We start from the raw sequence: 11261 nt of genomic DNA on the forward strand, positions 1-11261 counted from the left end.
TGAGTGTCCCCTTTCACAGCTTGGGGGAGGCAGATGAGAATAGCGAGATGGTCCCTATCCAAAGACGTGTCATTTTGTGCATGAAATCATTATTAAACGTGGAATGAGGTAAAAACGACACCACCACCTGTGGGCACATGTTGTGAACCTGTCACGATAGATGTTGCTAGCTGTGAGGTCTAACTCAGAGGTATCACTGAGCTGGATGCAAGTGCAGACTGAAAAAGGCAGGAGCATAGGCTTCGGGGAAATTGTTCTAGGTTTAGTTTTGGCTTTGCAAAGGCTCACCAGTGCAACCTCTTGGATGACCCTGGCAACAGTGGATACATCCTGAGCAGCAGCAGTCCTGCGGAGGTGCATTGTGCTCCTTTGGCCTCGCAGGTACTTTGGAGAGCCAGGTGGAGTATGGTGGTGGCAACAGCCTTGAGCTGTTTGGCTGGCTACAGCGATGGCCATGAGATGAAGAGTTGATGCCCGACAAGAAACCCCGGGGTGTGAGCCTTAGCAGTGCTTCAGGCTGCATCCTCCAGCCTTCCCCTCTGACACTACAAGGCAGCCGGGGAGCTGCATGCAGCCTGGGACAAAAGGACAGGCTTTTCATCAGAGACTAACTGCGGCCCACAAACCAAAACAATATTTTATTCTCACCATTTCCACACACTCTGGAGGCTGCGCCTGGTCTGCGTTAAAGCACTGTGGTCACACTGAGCGGATCCCCCCTTCCCTTCTGACTGAGCCTGGAGACCTTGCCAAGGCACATCCCAGGCCCAGACGCTGTCCCCAGCCCAGGAGCCTCATATGCTTTTACTTCCAGTTCTGCAGGAGGATTCATCAACAAGAGAAAAGCCTGGGCTGTTAGATGGTTATGCTTTGCCTTTCAAGCCAAGGGTGTCTCAATTTGCCAAGAAATGCGTGGGCTCTGCTGAGCCCCGTGATGGGACCGGGGCCATGCTGCCTGGGTTAGTACCGTGCACAGGGTGGTCAGAGCCCACGGGAATCAACGGGACCCTTTCTGTCAAGCCAGTGGGCTCAGAACCAGGCTTCTGTAACCAGCCCCTCTGCATCACCTCCTACTTCAGCCTGTGAATTTCCCTTTTCCCTTTGCACGCAAGCATGGATCGCAGTGTCTGCCTCCCTCCAGCCCCATACACGTCCCTTGCATACAGCAGTAGGGAAGGAGCTGGAGTCCAGGCATTCGCACACCACATCCAGCCAGGCGGGCGCTGGCCAATAGGCTTTCCTGAGCCATGTGGGTGTTTCTTGTTCACAAAGCTGCAGAGCTTAATAAGCTGCTTAAGTCTAGCACAAGCTTAACTCCAAGGAGCCCCTAGTTGCACCCAGTCTTTTCCCAGAGGAGCGATGCTGCTCTGCATCTCTCCAGCATGAGCAGGAGGTGCTTGCCTGCTTCCTGCCAGCTCACTCATGCTCAAAGAACTCATGGCAAGCAGCGGTGACCATCGCAATGAAGGCTACAAACTCCTGGAAGTCGCACTCTGCATCCCCATCGCTGTCCAGTGCCTCCATGACTTTGTCCACAGTCTCCTGGTCTTTGATCTCCTGAAGGGATAAAAACAGGCAGCCAAAGCTGGGGAGGATCAGTGAGGCCCAGACTGTAACATGTCCCTGCTTCTTGGGTGCTCTCATGGCTGAATCTCTGTTCAGACACATCCGAACTAGCTCGTTGCTGTTTCCCGTCTGTGTTAGGGCACCGCCCTGCGCCTGCAGCAACATTGGCGCAGCAGCAGCCCTCTTGAAGGGGGAATTGCAGCCACAGCTGTGCCGTTGGGAAGGGGCACCTTGAGCCCTTTGGGGCAAGGCTGCCCCCCCGCCCCCAAGGAAGGAAATTTCCCTAGCATCCAACCCGAACCCCAGCCCCCGACACAGGCTGTTGCCCTTGTCTTGCCATCTGCTGCTCCTGTGGAGCTGGAGCAAAGTGTTTAATGCACTGCTGCATGAATAAACCCCTTCCCCTGTGCTTGCTTCCCACATGAGATGGAGTATGCAGAGCACAGCAACTGCTCGACACAGCTCCCTTAGCCTAGCTAGGCGTGCTGCGCGGAAGGCAATACTTACACCAAGGAAATGGGTCAACTCGTTGTTAATGAGCTCCTTCAGTTCTGATTTCTTCAGCTTGTGCTTGTCTCCCTCCTTCCCTGAGTATTGGTGGAAGGCATCAATGATGGCAATCATGGCCTTCTCCAGCTCAGACATGGTGACAGTGTGGCCCTGAGATCAGAGAAGCAATGGGTGCATTAGTCTGGGCAAGCTCCAGCTCTGCCTTTTGCTTTGCAAGCATGGCCACCCTGGGATTCCTCCCACGCATCCCCAACGCCAAACCCCACACTCAAAACATGCTGCTGAAAAGCACCACTAGCAGCTCTTGCTTCAGGGAGGAAGATCCTGAGAGACCTTGGCTCTGCCTCCCACAGCTCTTGAGGAGAGGAGAGCTACAACGCAACACCCAGACTAGGACTGGCGCGTACCGGGAGCTGACACATCCCCTGGGACTGATGTGAGTTTGGCATCTTGGGTCTCTGTGTGGGCAGAGGGCAGGAGGGAAAATGTGGAGAGGCTGCAAAGCCCTGGTGGCTTCCAGCAAGGTGCTCCTGCATTTTCCGTATCTGCCAGCCTGGCTAACGGGTGGCATGTTGTCACTTCACCTCTTGTTTGGCTCCCACTGCTTAACCCATTGCTTTGTTCTCCTTGCTTGGGAGAGGGGTGGGTAGGGGGGGGTATTTCTGCACATGGAGCTTCAGAAAGGTTTTGCTGTCTCCTCTGCCACAGGCACTCTTGCCTCTGCCTTTCTTGCCTGCAGGCCTGTCTCCAGCTGAGCAATCAGGGGAACCCAGGCAGCAACCAGTTTTGATGAGTGCCAGCAGGACAAAATAAGCACATCTCCAACCTCCCTCCTCCCATGCTTGATCTGAAGACCTTCTCGGGAATGTTAATAATTGAGATTGCAGCATTTCCTGCAGATTTCACAAACAAACCAAAGAGACTCTGATCGAAAAGGGAGAGATGCAAAACCACCTTCTGAAAAGCTGTTGAATGCACTGATGCTGGGGAAAAAAAAAAGCAAGAAAAAAAAAGCCTTATTGGCTGGCATGCTTAATTCATACCTCACGGATAAATGTCTCCTGCCCTGCAGCCTGGCTCTTGTTTCACCACTGCAAGGCCCAGCACTGAAGGCACCAGTTTCATGCCGTAGCCTGACTCTCAAGCTGACACCCTCCCCTGCACGGCAGTCAGCTTCCAAACTGCAAGGCTGTTTGCAGTCAGGTAGGACATATTCCTGAAGCACTGTATGCATGCATCCTAAGAGCTCTTTGCGTGCTCGTGCCCTGCCTGCGCCAGGCTGAGCTAGCTGCCAGCAGCGCTGCCTGCTTCCCATCCGCAAGGCTGAGGAGCATTTCAGCTCCCCACTGGCCTCTGCTGTAGTGGCAGAGCTCAGAGCTGTGATGGTGCCCCCCGCGCCACCCCTCCCGTGGCAGCAGCCAAGCGCCTACCGCAGCATCCCCCAGCCCCTCTCACCTTGCTGGCGGCAGGGCTGTGACACGGCAACGCAATGCAGCCAGGGGCCCTGGGACTCGCTGGCTTCTTATGCCTGGGGGCGGAGAGCCTCGGGCCCTGCCGCAGCACCAGCAGCGCCAATGGCAGCTGGAGGCAGGGGCGGACGGAGCTGGGCGCTGGGCCCGCGCTGCACAGGGATACACACAGGGATGCATTGACTCGCTGCCAGCCCACAGCCGCAGACGTGGGAGCCATTGCAGAGAAAGCTGCCTTTGTGAGAAAAGAAATAACTGGGTAGTCAGCAGGAGAGCTGGCCTGGCAGCGTTGCTTGTGCTGCCGCTCTCGTCCACAGTAAAGGCAATGAATTGTGAACCGTGGCTGGACAGGCGTGCTCAGGGCTGGGCTGGGGGCCCCAACATCTGCCCCAAGATGCCCCACAGCCAGGACCAGGCACATGGGAACAATGGTCCCGCCTCGTCCCTGAGGGCCCTGTCCCAGGGCTGCAGCACCCTCTGGGGCAGAGGTTTGTCTTCGCATGTGACAGGAACCTTGATCACAGCAGCTTGTGCCTGCGGCCTCTTGGCCCTTCACTGTGCACCTCTGAGATGGGTCTGGCTGCAACTTCTCCGCCACCCGGTCAGTCTAGGGGACAGTGGGACTCTTTGTGGGGGAGTTGTGATTGTATCGAGCTGCAAATGGTTGAAGGACAGAGCTGGCGGCAGCAGCTCCTCCCTGATGCCTCCTGCCGGGCAGCGCCAGGTCCCAGGGTGAGCCTTACTGCAGCCTCACACAAAGCCGTGTCAGGTGGCTGTGGGTTACAAAGGTGCTCTCACCTGGCCAGTAACCGCCACACCACCCTTTTGTCTGGGGGGGCGGCAGGAACCTGCCGCCTGCCTGTCCCTGTTGGCCGTGGCACAGCTGCGCCCATGGCGTTGTCAGAAGTGCTCTGCCGGCCCCAGCAGCCACCACGGGCACTACGTGCACTTTTATTTAAACCCAAGAGCTCTGAGTTTCCCTGTTCACCAGACTCCCTTGCGGGCTGGTGCACAGACCCAGTGGAGGTGATGCTTTGTGAGGGCCGGCAGGCAGCCCGGCAGGGAAGGGGGATGTGGAGGGGAGCAGGTGACAAGCAGCAAGAGCAGCAAGCGGCGTCTTTTGCCCCGGCTGCTCCTGGTGGTGCAGTACAAGTGGGTGGTTGATACCAGAGAACATGCTGAAGAAAGCAGGTTTTCACTGTGTTTCATTGCCTAGCCACCCTGTTTCCCAAGAATGAGATGGGATGAGCCAAAGTTGAAGCTGTCTGCTGTTACTGATCTGGCATGTTTCCCTTTACGCCTTTTTCACTGCAGCACAGGATTAATAATTGCTTTATGTCTTAGGCCTTTGTTGAATTTCAGACTCAGTTCAACTTGGAGCAGGTCACCACTCTTACCAAGAAGACAGGTTAGCAATATCCATGATGGAGAGCCCAGAGGTGTCATTTTATTACCACTGTCAGCTCCTGTGGAGAAATGTGAGGAGCGTAAGTAAGTGCCTTATACATATGCTTGTGGGGCAGGATGAAGGTCTGGACCTCTTAAAAATGTCCCTTTGAAGAGGCAAGACCAGGCTGCTGGACAAACATAGTCTCTGGCAGTTCCTGTGGTCCCCAAAGCTACCATGAATGCGATCACTGAGAACCTACCGTATTACTTAGTTTTTCACATACCAGCGTGAAGTAAACCTGTCCATGTTGATCATTTCCTTCCATCAGCTCTTGAAAGCTTTTGTAACAGCTTCAAACTCTGATTTGGGGAAAATTAATTTCACCAGTGCTAAGCTTGAGTATGTTGACCCTAATGTAGACCTGACCACTGAAATTCTCACATTTTATGGCATCGTGAACTGCAGCAGTTACCTGTGCTCTCGTTGGACTGGCAGGGATAGGAGGCATGCTTTTAGGCAGTGGTGTTTCTAGTGCAGAGATAGTTTGTCAACAGTCTTGCAATATTCCATATTTTCCAAGGCTATTTGTATTCACTTAAGAGCTGGCTATAAATGGGGCTCTCTGTCAGCAGAGATGCTGTCTCCATTGATAGCAATTTGATCTGGTAGATCTCTTAGTTTAGTCATTAGCCAAGAAATGCATCAAAGCACACCATTTGTAGTCAGAGACAAGGTCCTAGCTTGGCCTTATTACACCATTTTCTGATGTCATTCTTGAAAGTGACCTTTTCTTAAAACAGAACAGAAACATTAGCATTTGGCAGATCAAAACCTGAACAGTCTTTCCTGCTTATTCTTACTGGCCATTTTACCCGAAATCATTCTGACTTCTGTATTTTACAGGGAATGATCTGGAAGGCTGCACTGTCTGATAGGGTGGGAAGTAGCAGCAGGATCAGGTATGAACATCAGAAACCTTGGCCCTTTCCTGCCTCTACTAATGAGCAGCTCCAGGTGACTTCCCTGATCCTTGTCCAGGCTTGTATCCTAGCAAGAACGGCTCTCCAGGGTCATCCCTGACCCAGCCTGTGAAAGCTCAAGAGGTCTGGGCATGGGGGTGGGGCTGAGAGCTGGCTGCACCTTTAGTGCTGCCCAAAGAGCTGCTCCCATTATTTTAAAATTCATGGTCCTGATCTTTGAAGAGGAGACTGTAACCTTGGGCTCCTTTCCTCAGGGTCACCTGAGGGCTGATGTGTTTAAAGAAACAGAGGGTTTTACAGAGCCCAAGGCAGAGCAAAACACTTCAGTCCTCTGCCTGTCTCTCTCTCCCCAGTAAAACACAATGTGGGCTCTTCATAGCAGGCTCAGGGAGAAAAGCCAGTGTATTTCTTTGTCTCTCTGGTGTGTGTGGCACCAGGCTCTGCCAGACCACGAGACAAAGGCTGGTGGTCACTGAACTGGGAGAAAAAAGCAATGAAAGCAGAGGAATTTGGGTGGGAGGGGGAAGAAGCTGCTTCTGCCTCCGCAGGGCTGTGCTCGTAGTCCCAGCACACAGAGCAGTGTTGCAGAGAGCAGGTTCCCGGCTCTGTGCCATGGTCACTGAAGCAACAAACATGGCAGCAGAGATGAACTAGGGTCCTCATGGAAAGCCTCAAATGATGCTGAGAAGCAGAAATGCCAGGACACATTTGGGAACTGGGCTGGTGCTTGTTGCAGTTGTTGGAGGAAGGTGATGGGCCCCACTTAATGCCCTGCATGTATGTCCAGGGGGCCCGAGGGGTTGTGTCTGCCTTGGGAGGGACAGACCCACTGGCCCTGCACTGTCTCTGCCAGCCCCATGCAAACATCACCTCTGCCTTTGCCTGGGGATGAGGAGAGACTGGGCAGGCTTTTCTGCCCATATAGAACAGACTGGTAACGTTACGATGGTGCCTCCCTTTCGGGAATCACAAGCAGAAGTAGCTTTACATCCACTTCATCTTACAAATCCTGGGCTCTGGCTAACTGCCATTTCCCCCACTCCCTTCATTCCCCCACTGTCCTCCCAGCACATCGTGCACGAGGATTGCAGAGGAGCAGCTCTGGACCTTGCTGCTGGTCCACCAGGTTCTGTCATTTGGCAGTTTTTGTGACCCCTTAAGAAAGCACCGAATAGTGCTGCTGCCACTGCAACAAATTCTCTGGAGTTGAAAACACTGGGACACTCTTACCTTGTCTGAAACATGGCCTTGAGCTTAGGTCAGTCGCTGGCTGAATTCAGCTGAAACAAGACTACTCTTAAATTCATTTAAAAGAAAATATGAATATCTTCTCCATCAAACCTGTGCCGAGAGAAGGCATTCCAACATCAATCCGGAGTGTCTTTTGGGCCCCTGGTAGAGGCAGCAGCCCCAGCGGGAGAGGGCTGTGGGCTTGCTGGTGGAGCAGGGTGCTGGAGGCTCCCATCCTTTGCTGCGTGGAGCCAAGTTACCTTAACAGGGATGGAGGAAACCGGGGGGGGGGGGGTGGTGGTGGTGTTTTAGATGATTTGAAAACACCCGTGTTTTTGCTTAAACTATTTCTGCCGCAGCAGTGACCATTTCAGGCCTATCTTCTCTCAAAGCAGCAGCAGCCATATTTAAACCATGGTTTGTAAAATCCCTTTGATCAGATCCCTTTTAATACAAACTAGACGATATCCCATGGCTTTAAAGTACCTTTGCAATGTTTACTCTAGCGGCATAACAAATAGCAGTTGGCAGATAAGACCTTGTGAACTGAGTCTTGTGTGCTGGGGTTGGTTTGTTGTGGCATTTGCTTTTATGAGCTGACGGCATCCCTGTCTCGGGAACACTTTCAACTTCTAATGTCTCCAGCAAGCAGAGCACCCACAAACAACAGGAACAGAGCGTTACCCTGTCATAGAATCATAGAATGATTAGGGTTGGAAGGGACCTCAAAGATCATCTAGTTCCAACCCCTCTGCCATGGGCAGGGACACCCTCCACTAGCCCAGGTTGCCCAAAGCCCCATCCAACCTGGCCTTGAACACTTCCAGGGATGGGGCCTCCACAACCTCTCTGGGCAACCTGTGCTTGTGCCTCACCACTCTAACGGTAAAGAATTTCTTTCTAACATCTAATCTAAATCGACCCTCCTTCAGCTTAAACCCCTTACCCCTTGTCCTGTCACTACACTCCCTGATAAACAGTCCATCACCATCTTTCCTGTAGGCCCCTTCAGGTACCGGAAGGCTGCAATTAGATCTCCCTGGAGCCTTCTTTTCTCCAGGCTGAACAAGCCCAACTCTCTCAGCCTGTCCTCATAGGAGAGGTGCTCCAGCCCTCTGATCAGCTTCGTGGCCTCTTCTGGACTCTCTCCAACAGCTCCATGTCCTTCTTGTACTGGGGCCCCCAGAGCTGGATGCAGCACTGCAGGGGGATCTCACCAGAGCGGAGTAGAGGAGCAGAATCCCCTCCCTCGACCTGCTGGTCACGCTGGTTTTGATGCAGCCCAGGACATGGTTGGCTTTCTGGGCTGCAAGCGCACACTGCCAGCTCATCAATCAGTACCCCCAGGTCCTTCTCCTCAGGGCTGCTCTCAATCCATTCTCCACCCAGCCTGTAGTTGTGCTTGGGATTGCACTGACCCATGTGCAGGACCTTGCACTTGGCCTTGTTGAACTTCATGCGATTTGCACGGGCCCACCTCTGAAGCCTGTCAAGGTCCCTCTGGATGGCATCCCTTCCCTCCAGCGTGTCGACCACACCACACAGCTTGGTGTCATCAGCAAACTTGCTGAGGGTGAACTCAATACCGCTGTGTCGCTGACAAAGATGTTACACAGTGCCGGTCCCAGTACCGACCCCTGAGGAACGCCACTGTCAACTGTGGTCTAAACCGCAGGCATATAAAAACTAGTATAAAATTAATGCCCAGGTAACAGTTTGGCGATTATTAAAAATAAAAGTTTCATAACTAAAATGGAATTTCTAAGGCAGGCAGGTTGTATAGAGACAGAAAAATAAAATCATCTTCCATCACTGCCTTTAGGCAAATATTACCATAAATTATCTGAAGATTTTGGTATCCGCAAGGAATTGGAAATAGTTACATGAAGCTCGTCTCAGGCAGATTCATTATGACAATCTTTTTTTTTCTTAAACGAAAAATAAATGACAGGCTATTAAGCTCCAAATGCAACACCCATATCACTGAACTTCTAGAGTTCCCTTTGTCCATTTAAACTGTGCAAGAGAAGCAACACAGCTCTCCCTAGTGAGGACCAGCGGTATGAGGCACAAGCCACAGGTGTTATCCTCATGCCATGACACCCCCTGGGAGGACTTCAACACCGTTAGTCGTTTGGACAAAATTCTGCTGTTACTGAACACAGCCAGGGCTGAACCTGTGTGTGTGCTAAGCCTAGCTTATAAAATAAACAGCAAATTAATTCTATAATTCCCAAATAAAATTACTGTATCCTCTCCAAATAATCCCTGAGGTTATTTGCTAGCAGAGGAGCATTTTAAGTTCAACTTGAAGTGAGTGACTAGAGTAAGCGTTAATTCACAGGCATGGTTCAGTCCTGGGGTGCTGACAGGTGCCACATCTGGGAGTAGCTCTTTTATCCCTGGGCCCCCTTGCTCCCCGAGGCCCCTGGGGACTGCTGTCCCAGGCGGTGCACAGACAGGGAGGTAGTCCCTGCCTCCACGGCCTTAGAGTCGAGGTTGAATTTTGATCACTAGTATTTACAGCCATGAATTTGGGTTTTTCAACTTGAACTTTCCCGTGGCTTAGCTGATCTGGTGTCCACTCTGCAGTAGGAGGGAAGCCAGGTCGCTCTGAAAGGCAGCAGGAAGACATTTTATCACCATATATAAACAAGTACACATTAAATTCCTACCCAGCCCTTCCAACACACAACAGCAGCAAGTAAAGCATCTCAGGCTCATGTGCTTCCTTCCCAGAGCAGTGTGTAATAAAACCAGTGCATTTCCTTGGAGGGATGGGGACAGTAAAAAACCCGATGTCTGCAGGAGGAAAGGAAAAGGGAATTCATCTGTGCTGAGAATGCACGCTTTTAAGTCCGTGTCCCCACAGCTCTGGAATGCGACTGTAGGGCCCCAGCCTGTGTTGGGAGGGTTTGCAAGCCAGGCATGTTTCCGTCCCACAAAATCCCATTTGCAGCCCAGTTTAGGCCTTCCTCCTGCAAAGCAGTCCCTGACATCCCTGGGCTGCACGGTTCTGCCAGCAACGCGTCCCCAAGTGTCCGTCTGACCTCGAGGGCTCTCTGGCTCCTCCTGCGCCTCCCCGCACTCCTGTTGGGTTTCAGCAGGGTGCTAACCCCTTCCCAACCACCCGTGTGCCTGGTGGAGTTCGTACCTCCATCATTTCAGCCCATCCTCTTGGGCTAAAAACCACTTGCTCACTGGCCCGGGCAGGGAGCGCTGCCAAGCACGGGACAGCACTGGGGGTGTTAGGAGAGAGATGGGGGCATGTTGCTGGGACAGGAGGAGCTCTGCCCCCTCCTCATGGACTGTTGTCCCACGGCAGCACCTGCAGGAGGGTGACACTCCCCCACCCCCAACACTGCACCCATGCCCAGGACATCAAGGCAGGTTCACAGTGGGGATGCCTGACTCCCCCCATCCCAAGGTGAAACAACCACCCATCCTCACCCCAGCCCTGATGGTGTTTTTATAAGGGCTGGCAGACCCTTGTGCCCATGACAGGATGTGCCACTTGTCTGTTCTGCTGTAGCCCAATGGTTACGGCACCTGTAAAGCAAAACAAATTGTTTTACGGGTGTCACCTGCTGCCTGCATTGCCTCTGCTAGGAGCTTTTCTGCAGATCTGGTGAGTGAAAGCTGCTCCCTGAGGCAGCAGTGCCTGGCAGGGCGCAGGGCAGCCAGGGAACACGGGGGCGGTGGGAGCACGGGCGCCCGTGGGTCAGGGTGCACCGTCCCCATGGCTGGTGCTGCACCAAGACATGGTGTCCCCAGCCCCTCATGGTCCACAAGGATGTGGGTGTGGGCCGGGCACCCAGGCTCGGCTGGAGTTGGTTTATTATTTCCATTAACGGTGGAAACCGCATGCCTGGGCTTTGAGTTTGCAGAGAGGTGGGGACAGTCACTCTCAGGGTTGGCGCTGTCACCCGAAGGGACAGGGCAGCTATTGGGGTCTGCAGGTCCTGGGGAAGTGAGTGCTGTCTCTGTGCCTGGGGCAGACACGTGGGATGGAAGAGCTGAGTCCTGGCTGCTGGCAGGGCAATGACATCCCCATGACAGGAGGTGCCGCAAGGAGGGAGATGTGCACGGGGATGGATGCAGTGGCATGTCCCCATG

The 11261-nt window shown here is 53.1% G+C and overlaps 1 protein-coding gene across 1 annotated transcript; it reads right to left on the bottom strand.

Moving 5' to 3' along the window:
• Nucleotides 1–212: 212 nt before the first annotated feature.
• S100B (S100 calcium binding protein B) lies at nt 213–3647 on the bottom strand. Its single transcript, XM_054830895.1, has 3 exons — nt 3532–3647; nt 2074–2226; nt 213–1557 (listed from the first exon to the last, which is right to left on the bottom strand). Exons 2-3 carry the CDS (start codon nt 2209–2211, stop codon nt 1417–1419), a joined length of 279 nt encoding a protein of 92 aa, XP_054686870.1. The 5' UTR covers nt 2212–2226; nt 3532–3647; the 3' UTR covers nt 213–1416.
• Between the last annotated feature and the right edge of the window lie 7614 nt (nt 3648–11261).

Source organism: Grus americana, chromosome 6, assembly GCF_028858705.1.
Source record: "Grus americana isolate bGruAme1 chromosome 6, bGruAme1.mat, whole genome shotgun sequence".
Lineage (NCBI taxonomy): Eukaryota > Metazoa > Chordata > Aves > Gruiformes > Gruidae > Grus > Grus americana.